A 19430-nucleotide genomic window follows, 5' to 3' on the forward strand; every position below is an offset into this window, starting at 1 on the left:
AGAGAGCTGGAACCTGACGGCGATGAGTGTGTACTTCTTTTTTGTGTGGAGACGGGGACTCACTATGTTGTCCAGGCTGCTCTTGAACTCCTGGACTCAAGCAATCTGCCTGCCTCATGCTCCCAAAGTGTTGGAATTACAGGCATGAGCCATCATGACTGGCCTGGATGAGTGTGTTTTACTTATTTTATTTAATTATTTTATTTATTTATTTTATTTAATTAATTTTTGAGACAGGATCTTGCTCCGTCAACCAGGCTGGAGTGCAGTGGCGCGACCTCGGCTCACTGCAAACTCCGCCTCCCGGATTCAAGCGATTCTCTTGCCTCAGCCTCCTGAGTAGCTGGGATTACAGGCGCATGCCACCATGCCTGACTAATGATGAGTGTGTTTTAATCCGGGGTCATATTTATTTTAACCTCCTCAGTTTCCTCATGTGTACAAAGGAAACAAGGTATGGAGCCGACAGGTAATCTCACCAGGAAAGTTTTGCTTCATGAAAGCTATTCCCTGGCTAGTCTGGGAGATGGCCCCCCAAAACTACTTGTGCGGTATTTCTGGTCAGGAGCAAGAGAAGAAAATCCTGACAAGTTCTCTTAACCCTTAACAAAGTTGGATTCTTTTCTATTTTCCAATTAAGTTATAATTATTATTCAACTATGAGAGCCAATAAGCAAGAGTTGCTATATCATGTGGCTTTATTTTCTGGGATACAGGTCTGGCATTTCTTTCTTTGATGTCCTCTTCCATAAGGTTCTCTGGGAGCAAGCCACGCCCACAGGCTCAGTCTCCCAGCACCCCCATAGTTTCTCCTCTGCCTCAGCCGGCACCTCTGTCGTCTGCGTTCACAAGTCTTCCATTTTTCCATTATGTGACGCATTCTTTGTTTTGTTTTCTGTTACTGAGTTTTGCTCTTCCCTCAGTTTCTTCTTAATATTTTTGCTTCTTTTTGATATAATAACTAAAATGTAGAAATGATGTTATTGAGATAGTAATAAGTGAGGAATAAAAATGGAGACAAAAGGGGTGAGGGAAAAAGCCTGGAAAAATAGAGGTACCAACAGTGGAATTTTCAGAGGATTCATAATGAATGTTATTTGTCTGACAAGGATGGTGAAAATTAAATTTTAAAATTATTTTCCCATATTTTGTATTCAAGTTGTATAAATGCCCAGTAAAAGAAGAAGAAGAATGTAGAAAATTTATAATCCAATGTGGTAAAGAGACATTGGGAAAATGTTTTCTACAGGTTATGACAAAGTCCTCTGCCTCAGTGAGCATCAGTGATCTCTCCTGCTATGGCTGTTCTGCCTCTTTCTGGCTATGTCCGGAGTTTTTAGAGAGTGAGTCGATGTGAGGATGGTTAGTATGTCTGAATCACACACTACACTCTCTATAGTTTTCTCTCTAGAATTTTTTAAACAGGTACCCACGAATCTCAGAACTTCTAGGCTGGGCTCAGTGGCTCACACCTATAATCCCAGCACTTTGGGAGGCCAAGACGGGAAGATCTCTTAAGCCCAGGAGTTTGTGACCAACCTGGGCAACATGGTGAAAACTGTCTCTACTAAAAATACAAAAACTAGCCCGGCGCAGTGGCTCATGCCTGTAATCCCAGGACTTTGGGAGGCTGAACAGGGCGGATCACTTGAAGTCAAGAGTTCGAGACCAGCCTGGCCAACATGGTGAGACCCCCATCTCTACTAAAAATACAAAAATGAGCCAGGCGTGGTGGCGTGTGCCTGTAATCCCAGCTACTCGGGAGGCTGAAGCATGAGAATCACTTGAACCCAGGAGGCGGAGGTTGCAGTGAACCAAGATCACACCACTGCACTCCAGCCTGGGCAACAGAGCGAGACTCCATCTCAAAAAGAAACCACAAATAAAAATGAGCCCGGCATAGTGACATGCACCTGTAGTCCCAGCAACTCAGGAGGCTGAGGTGGGAGGATTAACTGAGCCCAGGAGGTTGAGGCTTCAGTGAGCTGATATTGCACCACTGCACTCCAGCCGGGGTGACATAGTGAAACTCTGTCTCAAAAAAAAAAAAAAGAAAAAAGAAAAAAGAAAAAAAAAGGCCAGGAGCGGTGGCTCACACCTGTACTCCTAGCACTTTGGGAGGCCGAGGCGGGTGGATCACTTGAGGTCAGGAGTTCGAGACCAGCCTGGCTAACTGGTGAAACTCCGTCTCTACTAAAAATACAAAAATTAGCCAGGGGTCATGGTGCACGCCTGTAATCCCAGCTACTCGGGAGGCTGAGGCAGGAGAATTGCTTGAACCCAGGAGGCAAAGGTTGCAGTGAGCCAAGATTTCGCCACTGCACTGCAGCCTGGGTGACATAGGGAGACTCTGTCTCAAAAAAAAAGATAAATAAATAAAATACATTCTACAGGCAGGGTGCATTGGCTCATGCCTGTAATCCCAGCACTTTGGGAGGCTGAGGTGGGTGGATTACAAGGTCAGGAGATCGAGACCATCCTGGCTAACACGGTGAAACCCCGTCTCTACTAAAAATACAAAAAGTTAGCTGGGCGTGGTGGCGGGTGCCTATAGTCCCAGCTACTCGGGAGGCTGAGGCAGGAGAATGGCGTGAACCTGGGAGGCAGAGCTTGCAGTGAGCGGAGATCGTGCCACTGCACTCCAGCCTGGGTGACAGAGCAAGACTCCGCCTCAAAAAAAAAAAAAAAAAAAAAGAACTTCTACAAAATCAGTTTTAAATAATCAATTTCACCCTCTTCTCACAAGGACAGCAGAACATGTCTGTGGTGGGCATGGCATGCTGGGAAATTTTACCCTGGGGTAGTGACCTCTATTTTGTGGGTCTGGATCCCATTTTCACGTCAGATGGAGACAGATGGTGCAGGTGAAACATCTGCGTGTCTGTGTTCTGAATGCAGGATAACATCACGGTAATGAGTATGTTTAACGGAAACATGTTTTGTGCTGGGAAAAGTTTGTTTCCTGAACTCTGTTAGATCCGTGGAATTGCCCTGCAAAAGGAACTTAGCAACCCCACAGCTGTTCACCCCTCTGTAAGATTTGATGAGAAAGGTTCATTTCCGTAAGTGTGGCTGTGAATATTTGTCTCTCTTACTTCAAACTCCCTTAACTCCCACTTATCTTTGCCTTTGAAAACCAAGCCACAGGCCAGGCACGGTGGCTCACGCCTGTAATCCCAGCACTTTGGGAGGCCGAGGCGGGCGGATCACGAGGTCAGGAGATCGAGACCATCCTGGCACCCGAGCGTTGGTGGTATAGTGGTGAGCATAGCTGCCTTCCGAGACCATCCTGGCTAACATGGTGAAACCCTGTCTCTACTAAAAATACAAAAAATTAGCCGGGCATGGTGGCGGGCGCCTGTACTCCCAGCTACTCGGGAGGCTGAGGCAGGAGAATGGCGTGAGTCTGGGAGGCGGAGCTTGCAGTAAGCAGAGATCGCGCCACTGCACTCCAGCCTGGGCTACAGAGTAAGAGCCCGTCTTAAAAAAAAAATGAAAGAAAGGAAGGAAGGAAGGAAGGAAAGAAAGAAAAGAAATGCAAGCCACCGCTGAGAAAGAAAGAAAAGAAACGCAAGCTGCCGCTGCCAGCTTGGCTTTCCTGCAAATAGCTCTGACAGGTCACACTACCTGAGTGGATGAACTTTTCCAGCTCCTTTTCGTTCTCTGGAAGTAGGTGCGTGGACTCACCCTCGTCCTCTGAGCCCTCTTCTTCATCTCCTAATAACGGTATCCTGAGGTTCTTATAAAGTGACTCGAGCTGTTGTCTTTCCTCAGCCTGTGCCAGTCGACTGGAGAATGATATAAATGAATTTAGAAGCAGTTTTCATGATGAATAATTCATTTCTCAACCATGCCACTTTTTGACGGGAAAGGAGTCGCTTGTGGAGTGGGTGCAGACATAAGACTTTGAAACCAGACTAATCATGGTCAGCTCTCAACTGTCTACATGGTCAGGCCATTTCCTGGAGTAAGGAGTAACTCCGATCATCCCAAAGCATGGATCAAAGCCAGGACTAGACGTGAACAAGGCACTCACATTGGGTTCCAAACTTAAGGTGTTGACAAAAAATCCATAATCAAACAAATCATCTTTCTTTCCATTCCTTTCTCTTCTTTTTCTTTTTCTTTTTTCTTTTTCTTTCTTCTTTCCTCTCTTTCCTTCCTCCCTCCCTTCCTTTTCTTTCCTTTTTCTTTCCCTTTCTCTCTCTCTCTCTCCCTTTCTCTTTCCCTCTCTCTCTCTGTCTCTCTCCCTTTCTCTTTCTCTCTCCCTTTCTCTCTTTCTTTCTTTGGAACAGGGTCTCATTCTGTCACCCAGGCTAGAAGTGAACTGATACAATCATGGTTCACTGCAGCTGCAAACTCCTGGGTTCAAACAGTCTTCCCTGCTCAGCCTCCTAAGTAGCTGGGACCACAGGCTCATGGCACCATGCCCGGCTAATTATTTTTGTATTTTTTTTTTTTAGAAATTGGGTCTTGCTATGTTGCCCAGGATGGTCTCAAACTCCTAGGCTCAAGCTGTCTTTCCTCCTTGGCCTCCCAAAACACTGGAATTACAGGTGTGAGCCACTGTGCCCGGCCATAATCATGTTTCAGTGTAATATTTTACAAAATAAAAATTAATGCCAAGAAATCCGTGATGAACAAAATAGGACAGAATGGGTGTTACTGATTTTTCTACCTCACTGTAGGTCCAATCCTGGAAGTGGATCACTGAACAGCTATTTCTGTTTGGTGTGGAAATGGATGACAGTGTTTTCCTAACATACTTACCTTCCCAGTACTGTGTGAATTATGTATTAAAAAAATACTTTTAGGGGCCAGGCGCGGTGGCTCACGCCAGTAATCCCAGCACTTTGGTAGGCCGAGGCGGGCAGATTACCTGAAGTCAGGAGTTGGAGGCCAGCCTGACCAACATGGAGAAACCCCGTCTGTACTAAAAAAATACAAAATTAGCAGGGCGTGGTGGCACATGCTTGTAATCCCAGCTACTTGGGAGGCTGAGGCAGGAGAATCACTTGAACCTGGGAGGCGGAGGTTGCAAAGAGCTGAGATGGTGCCATTGCACTCCAGCCTGGCCAACAAGAGTGAAACTCCATCTCAAAAAAAAAACCAAAAAACTTTTAGGGTTAGCTTATTTTTTGTTTTTCTTGCTCAAAAGGCTGGGACAGGAGCAAGATTTGAGTGACAAAAGGGAGGTGCTCGCCTCAGTGCGAAATGTAAGGAGGTACCCCAAACAGTGAAAAATGAAGATGAGTATTTTAACTCAATTTTTTTTTTTTTTTTTTTTTTTTGCAGATGGAGTTTTGCTCTTTTTGCCCAGGCTGGAGTGCAATGGCGCGATCTTGGCTCACCACAACCTCTGCCTCCCAGGTTCAAGTGATTCTCCTGCCTCAGCCTCCCGAGTAGCTGGGATTACAGGCATGTGCCACCATGCCTGGCTAATTTTTTTGTATTTTTAGTACAGATGGGGTTTCTCCATGTTGGTCAGGCTGGTCTCGAACTCCCAACCTCAGGTGACCCGCCCACCTTGGCCTCCCAAAGTGCTGGGATTACAGGCGTGAGCCACCGCGCCCGGCCCTTAACTCAGTATTTTTAAAAATTGAAATGAAGCAAAAAAAAAAAAAAAATCCAGGATATACCAAATATCAAGATTGTAAACAGAGATAGGATCCAACAGTGCTGTGCTAAACCACAGGGGAGCTTGAGTCAAAAGGAAAGGTGTGAGTCCCTATACACGTTTTAATGTATTTTTAAATGCTTATTCTTTTCCAAAACACTTAAGAAGTTCAGAATATATTTAATAATTGAAAACTGGTGTATGAAAAGTCACAACATTAAGTTTAAATATTTTATCTAGGCCAAGCACAGTGGCTCATGCCTGTAATCCCAGCACTTTGGGAGTCCGAGGCGGGCGGATCACGAGGTCAGGAGATCGAGACCATCCTGGGTAACATGGTGAAACCCCGTCTCTACTAAAGATACAAAAAAAAATTAGCCGGGCGTGGTGGCAGGTGCCTGTAGTCCCAGATACTTGGGAGGTTGAGGCAGGAGAATGGCGTGAACCTGGGAGGCGGGGCTTGCAGTGAGCTGAGATGACGCCACTGCACTCCAGCCTGGGCAACAGAGCAAGACTCTGTCTCTAAAAAAATAAAAATAAAAATAAATATTTTATCTCTACCCTAAACAAAATTAATTGTAATTTTACTTTCCTGGTTTAAATAAAAGCAAACTTACCAATAGTATTTTCAAAATCTACTTCTGGAAAAAATGAACCACTAAAAATTACATAAAACTTGTACTTTTGAACAGGTGGTTTTGTTTTTTTTGTTTGTTTTCGTTTTGGTTTTGGTTTTGGCCCCAGGCTCCACTATAGCTTAGTGCTAATACAAATGTGAAAACAATAAGAATTGACTAGCTCAGCAACTCAATTCAACACTGAGTGTCCAGGAGATATGTTTTACTGAGTTGCATTACAAAACTTTATATTTATTAATAGTTTTGTTATAATAATGAAATATACAGAAGCTACAGTTACATAATTTTTGTTTTTGAGACATGGTCTCACTCTGTCGCCCAGGAGGAAGTACAGTGGTGCGATCTCAGCTCACTACAACTTCCACCCCCAGGGCTCAAGCCATCCTCCCACCTCAGCCTCTTGAGTAGCGGGGACTACAGGTGCGTGCTACCACACCTGGCTAATTTTTGTATTTTTTGTATAGACGCGGTTTCACCATGTTGCCCAGGCTGGTCTCAAACACCTGAGCTTAAGGGATCCACCCGCCTCGGCCTCCCAAAGTGTTGGGATCACAAGCGTGAGCCAATGCCCCCGGCCTATACATTTACATAAATTAAGCGGATGTAGTGGAGATAACCCACAACCAAGCACGCAGGTTACACTCTCATTAGCAAAATTTTTCCCCTTTTACCTTTAATGTCACTTTGCCTTCATGTGACCTACTCCAAGGTGGTCTTAACATAGCTGCCTCAAAAAATATCTCACACATGGCAATATATCTTGTTTTCATACTTAATTCAACGAAGCAAGTAATTTTGTACTTCTCAAGCTGTTTCTGGTGGGATACAATGGAATCCTAGCACGGAATCATACAGTAGGAGTCAGAATCTGTTGGTTTGGTCAGAACCGCATGAGATCACAGTGTGTCTCACCTTTTTCTACCGTGAATTTCAAAATGATTACATCACTCAAAACAGCTTGACCCCAAGCTTTATTTGCGAAGACGGTGACGTATCTTCCCACAAAGCTGCTATCACCCCAGACTGCACTGACACATTTCTAGTGAAAGGGAGAGTGGTCGCTCTTTTCTGGTGTGCACTATTGAGATTCCTTCCAGAGTAGCAAGTTCTATTTATTTATTTATTTATTTATTATTTGAGACAGAGTTTTGCTCTTGTCGCCCAGGCTGAATTGCAATGGCGTGATCTCTGCCCACTGCAACCTCTGCCTCCCAGGTTCAAGCAACTTTCCTGCCCCAGCCTCCCAAGTAGCTGGGATTACAGGTGCCCACCACTACGCCCAGCTAATTTTTGTATTTTTAGTAGAGACGGGGTTTCACTATATTGGCCAGGCTAGTCTTGAACTCCTGACCTCAGGTGATGTACCCGCCTCAGCCTCCCAGAGTGCTGGGATTACAGTTGCCCACCACTACGCCCAGCTAATTTTTGTATTTTTAGTAGAGACGGGGTTTCACTATATTGGCCAGGCTAGTCTTGAACTCCTGACCTCAGGTGATGTACCCGCCTCAGCCTCCCAGAGTGCTGGGGTTACAGGCATGAGCCACCACACCCGGCCTCAAGTTTATTTTAAAATACCAAATTCTGGGGTCTGGGAATGGTGGCTCACACCTTTAATCCCAGCACTGGGAGGCCAAGGTGGGCGGATCACCTGAGGTCTGGAGTTCGAGACCAGCCTGACCAACATGGAGAAACCCCATCTCTACTAAAAATACAAAATTAGCCTGGCATGGTGGCGTATGCCTGCAGTAATCCCAGCTACTTGGGAGGCTGAGGCAGGAGAATTGCTTGAACCCAGGAGGCAGAGGTTGCAGTGAACCAAGATCCGTACCATTACACTCTAGCCTGGGCAACAAGAGCGAAACTCCATCCCCTCCCCTCCAAAAAAAGTAGAAAAAATAAAATAAAATAAAATACTGAATTTTGGGAGGATGCTAGCATCTCAAACTGTGTCTTTCAAGCATTTTTGATCGTGACTCCCAGTAAGAAATATATTTTATTTCACAACCGTGTGTCTCTGTGTGTGTGCATGTCTCACATGTATCTGAAAAGTTTAAAAATCAGCCTTTTACATTAATACTTTAAGTAATATTTTCTTTTCTTTTTTTTTTTTTTTTTTTTTTGAGACGGAGTCTCACTCTGTCACTCAGGCTGGAGTGCAGTGGCGCGATCTCGGCTCACTGCAAGCTCCGCCTCCCGGGTTCACACCATTCTCCTGCCTCAGCCTCCCGAGGAGCTGGGACTACAGGCACCCGCCACCACGCCCGGCTAATTTTTTGTATTTTTAGTAGATACGGGGTCTCACCGTGTTAGCCAGGATGGTCTCGATCTCCTGACCTCGTGATCCACCCGCCTCGGCCTTCCAAAGTGCTGGGATTACAAGCGTGAGCCACCGCACCCGGCGTAATATTTTCTAATATTTTCTATTCTGCTGAATTGTATTCTGTCCTGTGTCTTTCTTTCTTTTTTTTTCATGTGTATCATGCCTCAACATGAGTACAATCCACATGTTGAAAAACACTAATCTGGAAATTTATAATGACCAATACTTTAGCAATTATAAGATGTATCATCATCATCCTTTGACATTAAATAATAATCAGTTGACTTGTTATGTCTCATTTAAGGACAGCAGATATTACTTAGCAGATACTTACTATATCATATAGGAGATTGCCATCCCACATATCAGGGCAATGCTGAAGGCTACGCTCGAAATTAAAATTACTTTAACAAGAGCAGGTCTATGCCGAATTATTGCTAAAAAGAAAGAAAAGAAGTGCTCAAAAATGTTCATTTTAGCTATGTCTTTCAGTTAATATATTTGTCCTTACAGAGGGGAATGAAGTCAAAACCAGAAACACTTTAAAAAATAGCTTTTTTGTTTTGTTTTTTTTTTTTGTTTTGTTTTCTTTTTTGACACTGAGTCTCGCTCTATCACCCAGGCTGGAGTGCAGTGCATGATCACAGCTCACTGCAACTTCCGCCTCCCAGGTCCGAGCAATTCTCCTGCCTCAGCCTCCCAAGTAGCTGGCACCACAGGCATGCGCCACCACACCTGCCTAATTTTTTTGTGTTTTTGTAGAGATGGGATTTTGCCATGTTGCTCAGGCTAGGATTCTTAATTTTAGAAAATACTGAAGTTAGATTTTCAGTGAGCCGAGATCATGCCACTGCACTCCAGCCTGGGCAACAGTGTGAAACTCCGTCTCAAAAAAAAAAAAAAAAAGAAAGAAAACTGAAAACAGACCATTGGATCGGGCATCCAAGAGGTCACTAGAGACCTGGGCAGAGGCCATATTAGCTGTGTGGTGGGGACACAACTGAAGCAGTTTCAGGAGGGAGTGAGAAGAAAGTAACTGTAGACCATGAATTTTGAAAATTATTTTGGGGAACTTTGTATAAAAGAAAGAAGAGAAATGGGCACAGCTCCTGGAGGAGTCTAAGGGATCGAGAGATGGATTTTGTTTTTTAAGATGTGAACACTGGCAGCATGTTCGTGAATGGGAATGAAAGAGTGAATCGTGATACTACGGTGCCAGTTCATTCTGGCTGCTGTAACAAAACACCACAGGTTTGGTGGCTTAGAAACAACAGACACAGCCAGGTGTGGTGGCCCACTCTTGTAATCCCAGCACTTTGGGAGGCCAAGGTGGGCAGATCACGTGAGCTCAGGAGTTCAAGACCAGCCTGGGCAACATTGTGAAACCCCAACTCTACAAAAATACAAAAATTCATCGGGTGCGGTGGCAGGTGCCTGTAATCCCAGCTACTCAGGAGGCTGAGGCAGGAGAATTGCTTGAGCCAGGGAGTGGGAGGTTGTAGGGAGGTGAGATTGCGCCATTACACTCCAGCCTGGGTGACGGGAATGAAACCCTGTCTTAAAAAAAAAAAAAACTTTGGGAGGCAAGGCAGGTGGATCAGGATGTCAGGAGTTTGAGACCAGCCTGACCAACACGGCAAAACCCCATCTCTAATAAAAATACAAAATAAAATTAGCTGGGCATGGTGGCACACGCCTGTAATCCCAGCTACTCAGGAGGCTGAGGCAGGAGAATCACTTGAACCCAGGAGGTGGTGGTTGCAGTGAGCCGAGATCGTGCCACTGCACTCCAGCCTGGGCAACAGAGCGAGACTCTGTCTCAAAAAAACAAAAAGAAAAAGAAAAAGAAACAAAGAAACAACGGACATTGGTTTCTCACAATTCTGGAGGCTGGGAAGTCCCAGATCAAGGCATCAGCAGCTTTGGTGGCTGGCGAGGGTTCACTTTCTGGTTCAACAGAGGGTGCCTTCTTTGTTGTGTCCTCACAGGGTGGAAGGAGTGAGATAGCTCTCTGTGACTTCTACTGTAAGGGTGCTATTCCCAATCGTGGGGGTTCCACCCTCAAGACCGCATCACCTCCTAAAGGCCCCAACTCCTAATATCCTCACCTTTGGGGTTAGGATTTCAATACATGAATATGGGGTTGGGGGACACCAGCATTCAGACCAGAGCATGCAGGAAAGGGAGAGGGAATTGTCAGGAAAGTCCTTGAGTTGGCCTAAGAGGATGGAAGCTGGGACACAGGCCAGCCTTGGCATGGAACGGTTCAATTTCCAGCAAGAGACAGAGAAAGGAGGTGTGATTGCTGGTAGACAGGAGGGTGTGGATACTGTCTTTTAACTGCTTGTATTTTGTTTGTGAAGGAGGCAAACAAGGTCATTCTGGGAGAGCAAGGCTGGGGTAGAATACATTGAGATATTTACAGAGCTAGAGAAATATATGAGAAAGTCACCAAGCAGGATGGGAGAAATAGACTAGGAAAATGAATAGCATATTTTTAATAAAATTTACTAGAAATGGAATTGCTGGGTGTATTTATTATATTTTCTTATTTTCCATATTCCTGATGCTCTGGCATTTGGGGCCTTAATCCTGGAGACCTCCCTTCCCAGGGCTAGCTATTTCCTAGAGACAGCGGATGACTCCCCTACAAGCACACCTTTGAAATACAAACCAACCAATCCACAGCCCACACCCCAACCATCTCCTTTTCAAACTCACACAATAAGCCAATCTCTCCCTGCCTGCCCCAAATCACCCCAGGGCCAAATACTGGACAACTAGAAACCATCCCTATGATTTACCAAAACTATTCAAATCTACATTTGCTCAGAGTACCTGCCATGCCTCACCCATTCCTTCCCTCAGAAACCCCAGTAGAGGCGGGGGCCTCGCTCACCCTCACTCCCTGTGCTTCCTGAGGTTACCGGTGTACCCCTGTGTGGTGAGCCATGTCTCCTGTTTCCAGGAATCTATAAGTATAAACTTTCCTTCATGAAGATCATTTGCATGTCTGGGAGTCTTGCCATAACTGATTAAAATAAATCCCCCAGGTATATTTCAACACTCTAGGTTAAAAAGTAATTGCCAGCCGGGTGCGGTGGCTCATGCCTGTAGTCCCAGCACTTTGGGAGGCCGAGGTGCGCGGATCACAAGGTCAGGAGTTCAAGACCAGCCTGGCCAACATGGTGAAACCCCATCTCCACTAAAAATGCAAAAATTAGCCGGGTGTGGTGGTGCACACCTGTAATCCCAGCTGCTTGGGAGGCTGAGGCAGGAGAATCACTTGAGCCCAGGAGGTGGAGGTTGCAGTGAGCCGTGATGGCGCCATTGCACTCCAGCCTGGGTGACAGAGTGAGACTCTGTCTTAAAAAAAAAAACAGAAAAAAAAAAAAAAAACCAAGAAAAAAAACAAAGTAAGCACCTTGGCCAGGCATGGTGGCTCATGTCCGTAATCCCAGCACTTTGGGAGGCCGAGTCGGGTGGATCACCTGAGGTCAGGAGTTTGAGACCAGCCTGACCAACATGGTGAAACCTCATCTCTGCTAAAAACACAAAATTAGCGGGGCATGGTAATGGGTGCCTGTAATCCCAGCTACTCAGGAGGCTGAGGCAGGAGAGCTGAGATCGCATCATTACACTCCAGGCTGGGCGACAAGATACAAGATTGAAACTCCATCTCAAAAAAAAAAAAAAAAAGTAATAGCATTGTTTTTATGAGAACTGTCAATTGCCCTCTCTAGAAGTTGTGCTCACTGCTAGCCTACAAACAAGACATGAGATTATGTTTCCCAGCTCCTTTGCCAATACAGTTATGAGACATTTTGCCCACTTTCAACAGGATAGCTGAAAACTGGAATTACAGTGTAGTTTTATGAAATTAAATTATTCAAACTTAAACTAATTTAAACTTAAAGCTGTTGGAACTTTGAACTACTCTGAACTTGAGAGCAATGTGGCTATGCAGCCTGAATCACAAGGATGCAGTGGCAACTTCTGCCTTTTTTCCTGTAAATAAGAAGATCAAGAGGTGCCAGCTGTGAGAGCCCCCTCAGATGGCTGCCCCTCCTCACAGAGCAATAATCTTCCTTGGAACGTTGCCGTCTATAACCAATCAAATAGCTGTAACTTATGCACTTGTCTCATATGGAAAATGTTACAATCCTGCTACAATGTCAGTCTCTGCACACATAAGTGAAACCGTAACTTCTCCTCTTTGGAAATGCTGTCCCCATTAGTTTGGAGTCAGTGTCTCGTGGGTGGACATCCTCAAGCTTTGTGCTCAAATAAACTCTGTACTTAATCATATTTGTCGAACTTCATTATTTAAGCTTGGCAGTTTCAATGCACAATTCTTACTATGAGTAAGGTAGACATCTTTCCATATAATTTTTTTTTTTTGATATAGAGTCTCGCTCTGTTGCCAGGCTGGAGTGCAGTGGCGCGATCTCTGCTCGCTTCAACCTCAGCCTCCCGGGTTCTCCTACCTCAGCCTCCCGAGTAGCTGGGATTACAGGTGCCCTCCACCATGCCCAGCTAATTTTTGTATTTTTAGTAGAGACGGGGTTTCACCATGTTGTCCAGGCTGGTCTCAAACTCCTGACCTCAGGTGATCTAACCACCTCAGCCCCCCAAAGTGTTGGGATTACAGGCATGAGCCTGTACCGCACCGGGACCATCAACTTTATTAGATAAACAATTTTGTCCCATCTCTATCCTACCTACAACTGGGACCTGAAGCTCAGGGGTGGCAGAGGTCTCAGTGACCTTCTAGCACCAGCACACAAAACGAGCTAGTGTCAAAAGAAGGACCAGTGTGCAGGCCTTTGATACCCCAGCCAGGACTCAAGCTCTGTGCTTTGGTGATGGTGGTGTCAATGGGCAGGTGAAACAGTCATAGCTGAGCTTTAGGAAGATTGATAATCTGTTTGGCGTGGATGGATGTATTCATCACGTTTTTTATTTTCTGTATTTCCTGATACTTTGACATCTTGGGGCCTTAACTGACCCTTGAAGAGACTGCCCTCCCAGGTCCAGCCAATTCCTGAAGATAGTAAACCCTGGCCTGCAAGTGCACCTTTCATGTGCAAGCCGACACACCCAAAGCCTACACCCCAACAATCTCTATGGAGCCCTCATGCTCCAGGCCACCATCCCCTGCCCCCAACCACCCCAGGGCCAGGTCCCAGACAACCAGGGACATACCCCATGCCCCACAGCCACCAAATCACTGAAGCTGATCCCAAGCCCGCCTTCCCTACCTGCCTTCCTGTAAAAACCAGAATAAAGTTTTGTTTTGTTTTGTTTTTTTAAAGACAGCCTCGCTCTGTTGCCCAGGCTAGAGTGCAGTGACCCAATCTCAGCTCACTGCAACCTCCACCTCCCAGGTTCATGCGATTCTCCCGCCTCAGCCTCCTGAATAGCTGGGATTACAGGTGCCCACCACCACTCCTGGCTAATTTTTGTATTTTTAGTAGAGATGGGGTTTCACCATGTTAGCCAAGCTGGTCTCGAACTCGTGACCTCAAGTGATTCATCCACCTCGGCCTTCCTAAGTGCTGGGATTACAGGGATGAGCCACCGCGCCCGGCCCAGAATAAAGGCTTTTGCTCACACTTTCCTGGCTCCCTTTGCCTTCTGACCGACCCTGGTGCTTCCTTGTGTGGCCTCCTGCTTCTAGGGACCCGTGAGTATCAGGCTTCTTCCTTCATGACAGTCATTTCTGTGTCTGCATGTCTCACTCAGCATATGTGATTAAAACAAATGCTGGCTACATGTGAAAGCAGTGGAGATGGGTAGGTGGTGGGGGAGCTGACTCAGTAGCCGCCCTGTTGCAGGCACTTAGCAAATGTGCAGAGGAGAAGGAAGGATGCTCTGGGGCGGGAGCAGCAGCAGGACACAAGGTGCCTTCTGCTTTGGAGGACTCTGAAGCGAGAGGTGTTGAGGAGGTTCCAGGACAAGCCACAGTGGGGAGAGTTGCTAGAAAGGCTGCTGACCGGGCCACTGTGTGTGCCCATGCATTTTGTGTGTTCCACAAAGAGATCTCAGACACAGCCTGTGCTCTACTCACTACAACATCAGCCCGTGGAGTTGAGCCACCTTCTCACCTGCCCCAAGCGGTGTCACTGCGCATCCCCCTCCAGAGGGGGCACCTTGTCTAATGCACATGAAGGCACCACGTGTGCAGGCTCCTTGGTGACCAGCCGGCACCCTCTGGAGCCACACATCACGACAGCTTCAGGAATGTTGCGGGTCCACCCGCCCTCCCAGATCCCTTGACTTACCTTTATTCCTCAGGAATTTCATGGGGTTCGTAGGGGATGCAGCTAAAAGGCCATCAAAGGGGATCAAAAAGAAGAGACTTTAAGATGGTTTAAGATGAACTTGGGAAAACAAGGAAATAACTTGGCATTAGAGAAGGACGCCGAACACACAGCTTCCAAATATCTAAGATGGGATGTGTTAATACATTCCTCCCAATGCCTGGCAGCAATGTGTGGGTTAATTTGCAGAAGCCTGGTGAGCCTGCTGTTCTTTTTGCACCTGGTGCTTCCTGTCATGAAGAATGACCTTTAGGAACAGGATACTTTTGGTTTCTGGTCTCCTTTTGCAGTCATACAAGTTGAGAAATCTCTGCCCAAATTAAGGACCTGGAGAGACTTCGAGTTGAAGGGGCTACGACCTCATTAGAAGGTCAGCAAGGGTTGGGCACAGTGGCTCATGCCTGTAATCCCAGCGAGGAAGGCAGATCACGAGGTCAGGAGTTCGAGACCAGCCTGACCAACATGGTGAAACCCCGTCTCTACTGAAAATACAAAAATTAGCTGGGCATGGTGGCACGCGCCTGTAGTCCCAGCTACTCAGGAGGCTGAGGCAGGAGAATTGCTTGAACCCGGCGGTGGAGGTTGTGGTGAGCCGAGATTGCGCCACTGCACTCCAGCTGGGTGACAGAGCGAGACTCCGTCTCAAAAAAAAAAAAAAAAAAAAAAAAAGGATCAGAGAGCCAGGCAGAGAGGCCAGGGAACCAACAATAGTGTCCTTTCCTCGGACACAAATTACATGCAAATGTATCACACAGACAGCATTTCCCTTGCATGGAATGGAGATTATTTACAAGCATCATATATCTCCACAAAGGGTTGCTGAGCTTCAAAGATTGTCGGGGTTGGTTTTGCTGTTGTAAGATAAACAAACATCCTCTAGTACTCAAATTAGAAGGGAACCATAGAAAATGCTTATAACGAATTCTCGGCTGGGCATGGTGGCTCATGCCTGTAATCCCAGCACTTTGAGAGGCCGAGGCGGGCGGATCACGAGGTCAGGAGATCAAGACCATCCTGGCTAACACAGTGAAACCCTGTCTCTACTAAAAATACAAAAAATTAGCTGGGCATGGTGGCGGGTGCCTGTAGTCCCAGCTACTTGGGAGGCTGAGGCAGGAGAATGGTGTGAACCCAGGAGGCGGAGCTTGCAGTGAGCAGAGATCGCGCCACTGCACTCCAGCCTGGGCGACAGAGCAAGACTCTGTCTCAAAAAAAAAAAAAAAAAAGAATTCTGTACACTCACAAACCTTCTGTGTCTAGACTTGCATGCTCTACTGCCAAATGTGCACCAAATTCAAGTCAGACAGGCACACCTGTGTAATCTGGATGGGATCAAGGTTTTTGTGTGCGCTTATTAAAATGAAATGAAAAAGAAAGAGAAGAAAGTGGCAATCCCTAAAGAGAAAGCAGTTAACAGAGAGTGAAGAGCGTAAGATCTAATTTCCAAGCAAATGTTTATCTAATTATACTCTATTTTATGGACCTTTCTACCAACAAGCACACAGTACACATTCACATGGCAGATAAGAGGACTCCAGGCTATGATTCTCACTTCACTGAATGAGGAATTCAATGACTCACCCGTGGATCTCGAGGCAGCCCCTTGAATCCCAGGCAACTGGGTTTTATGAAAGAACACTTTGGGCTCTTTGGTGATGTTTCTGGGTGGTTGTGACCGTTTACTGCCTTGAAAAGAAAACTTTTTGTGGTGAAATGTAATTACTTTCTTTTTATCTCCCCTGAAACAGCTTTTCAATTCTCCCTGAGTCACATAAAACCAGTGGTTGAAGCTACCTGGTAAGCCTGTTATGTTTCCAGTGGGATGGAGTCCATCTGCATACGGCAAGCATAAATGAAGTTGGCATTCCATTAAAAACAAAAACAAAATGAGGAAACCACTCTGAACCTTGTCCATCACTCTCAAATTATCAGTATTTTATCCCGTAGATGAAAGGAAATACTTAGCTACAGTCCAGCATCTGTCCTCTATTTATCTGAGGAATCAAGACGTTCTACTCCCTTCAGAATGTTTGGGCAGTGACTTGGAGCCACCAGTGTGAGGTCAGTCCTTGCTGTGATAATGGAGTTCCTTCATGGAACCACGCTGACCAATGGGGAGACTACAGTGTAAGAGGGCAGTGCTTGGAGGTGCAGGCATGATGAGACCAGGTCCCTGCCTGCAGTGTGCAGATTAGTGAGGAGGCAGAAAGAAATCAATTACAGTCAGCCCTCCGCATGCATAGTTCCCCATCCGTGATTTCCAACCACCTCACTTGGAAAATGTTCAGGAAAAAAGGAATGGGCACAGTGGCTCACGCCTATGATCCCAACACTTTAGGAGGTCAAGGTGGGCAGATCGCTTGAGGCCAGGAGTTCAAGACCAGCCTGGCCAACACAGTGAAAGCCCATCTCTACTAAAAATACAAAAATTTGCTGGGCGTGGTGGTGCACACCTGTAGTTCCAGCTACTTGGGAGGCTGAGGCATGAGAATCACCTGAACCCAGGAGGTGGAGGTTGTAGTGAGCTGAGATCATGCCACTGCACTCCAGCCTGGGCGACAGAGCAAGACTCTGTCTCAAAAAAAATAAAACAACAAACACAAAAACAAAAACTAGCCAGGCATGGTGGCGTGTACCTGTAGTCCCAGATACTCGGGAGGCTGAGGCAGGAAGATCACTTGAGCCCAGAAGGCAGAGGTAGCAGTGAGCCAAAATCGTACCACTGCACAAAGAAAGAAAGAAAAGAAAGTGGAAGGAAAGCAGTCACCCTTAGAAGGGAGGCAATGTGCACGGGGGAGACCCACAGCAGGAAGGTAAAGGGGGACTCCTGATGACTGAAAGTGGGCCCTAGGCTTCAGAGATGGGAGGAATAGAAGATGGGCTCAAAAAAGGCAATGAACTATGTCATGTATGAGGGAGACAGAGGGGACCTGGGAGTGCTGGATGTTAGGGACCACTGAAATCAATAGTGTCCAGGCTGTGCATGATAGGTGAGAGGAAGGGAATACTTCCAGGAAGAAGCAGAAGTCTGGGACTTTCTTTTGACTCGTGATGTGACCTGACCCACAGGAGGCCCTTTTTTTTTTTTTTTTTTTTGAGATGGAGTCTTGCCCTGTCACCCACACTGGAGTGCAGTGGCACAATCTTGGCTCACTGCAACCTCCACCTCCTGGGTTCAAACGATTCTCCTGCCTCAGCCTCTGGAACCGCTGGGATTACAGGCATCTGCCACCACACCCAGCTAATTTTTGTATTTTTAGTAGAGACGGGGTTTCACCATGTTGGCCAGGCCAGTCTCGAACTCCTGATCTCATGATTCACCCACCTTGGCCTCCCAAAGTGCTGGGGTGACAGGAGTGAGCCACTGTGCCCTGCCAGGAGGCCCTTTAAGACATTAAAAAAACTCTATCTGTTTAAACAGAGATGGGATCTTGCTACGTTGCAAGGCTGGCCTTGAACTCCTCAGCTCAAGCAATCCTCCTGTCCCTCCCAAAATGCTGGCATGAGCCTCAGTGCCCGGCCTAGAAATTTTTTCAAGATAATAATCTTAGTAATAAGGTTATAAGTTACCAGGATGCTTGTGGTATATTGCATTATGACTTATGAAATCCTTTGGAATCTCTAAATCAGATAATTTGGATTCACTCTGGCTATTAGAATACAATATCCACATCCTACTGGTAGTATGATTCTGGATACATTATGCTGCTTTCTCCAAGCTGAGATAATACTGCTAACTTCATTCTCTCCAAGGGCCTTTGCACAAATCATGTAAAAAAAAAAATCCATCAATAACTAACTTGCCCCTGCCACATTTATCAGGTGACCACTAATGTGTCAGGCCTTGAAAGGACTACAATCAAATGTTACACACCTAAGTGAGCCCAAGCTAGAAGAGTCAGAAGGTGAAAATAGCAGCCTCCCAATGACATCACTAGGCCATCATTTCTCAACCACTGGGAAGCCATGGGCCCTTTAAAAATTAGATGAGCTTTATGAGCCCAAGTTCCACTCAATACCCTTGAAGCCTATCCAGGAAGGATCCTTGGCCCCCAGTTTTAGAAATACTTATGAACTGGAGAGAAGCCACCCAAGTCTTCTGATCCATCTTTCCCCTTTTCCCCTGTGAACACTGAGACTTCATTACTCTAGGTGGACTGGCTAGCTCTCTTCCCTTCTGAATCCTGCTCCTTCAAGTAAGCCTTTCATCTGCAGAAGATTTCAAAAAAATAAAAGACCGAATTCAAGGTAAACCTTGGGTAATGGTGCTCTGAAGTGCAGTGGTGTCTAGTTATGGAAAGGAACAAACACCCCTGCCCTCTGCTCTGTAAGTGGCATTCTAAACCCACCAAGGGACTTGCCCAGTCCTCCAGCAAGTCCTCCAGGCCCTGCTGCCCTGTTATCCTTGGGGTTGCAGGCAGCAAAGTTCTAGGGAACTCAGGTCCCAGAAAATGCAGTGATTCTGAATGTCCAACACAGACTTCATATTCCAAAGGGATACTAGTTCTCATGTTACTATAAATCCTTCGAGA

The 19430-nt window shown here is 46.1% G+C and overlaps 1 protein-coding gene across 3 annotated transcripts; it reads right to left on the reverse strand.

Annotated features, from left to right (window-relative positions):
• Positions 1-680: 680 nt before the first annotated feature.
• Positions 681-16937, reverse strand: C19H19orf18 (chromosome 19 C19orf18 homolog). Of its 3 annotated transcripts, none has more exons than XM_016936977.4 (6): positions 16693-16937; positions 16480-16584; positions 14860-14901; positions 8910-9012; positions 3628-3788; positions 681-961 (listed from the first exon to the last, which is right to left on the reverse strand). In XM_016936977.4, the coding sequence occupies exons 1-6, from the start codon at positions 16811-16813 to the stop codon at positions 846-848; spliced, it is 648 nt and encodes a 215-aa protein (XP_016792466.2). In that variant the 5' UTR covers positions 16814-16937; the 3' UTR covers positions 681-845. The 3 variants fall into 3 exon arrangements, with proteins under 3 accessions (XP_016792466.2, XP_054529829.1, XP_054529828.1); XM_054673854.2 differs by having other exon boundaries at positions 3688-3788; positions 16693-16902; XM_054673853.2 differs by lacking the exon at positions 14860-14901 and having other exon boundaries at positions 16693-16912.
• Positions 16938-19430: the final 2493 nt, after the last annotated feature.

This window comes from Pan troglodytes, chromosome 20, assembly GCF_028858775.2.
Source record: "Pan troglodytes isolate AG18354 chromosome 20, NHGRI_mPanTro3-v2.0_pri, whole genome shotgun sequence".
In the NCBI taxonomy this organism is placed as follows: Eukaryota; Metazoa; Chordata; class Mammalia; order Primates; family Hominidae; genus Pan; species Pan troglodytes.

What these genes read in the sequence shown, in the direction of transcription:
- C19H19orf18 (XM_016936977.4), bottom strand. Translation starts at nt 16,813, where the DNA reads ATGGACAAGGTTCAGAGTGGTTTCCTCATTTTGTTTTTGTTTTTAATG. An exon ending in GCAATCTCCTATATGATATA is followed by an intron (nt 3,789 to 8,909) that starts GTAAGTATCTGC and finishes ATCATTCTCCAG; the next exon opens with TCGACTGGCACAGGCTGAGG. An exon ending in GGAAAAGTTCATCCACTCAG is followed by an intron (nt 962 to 3,627) that starts GTAGTGTGACCT and finishes TCTACATTTTAG; the next exon opens with TTATTATATCAAAAAGAAGC.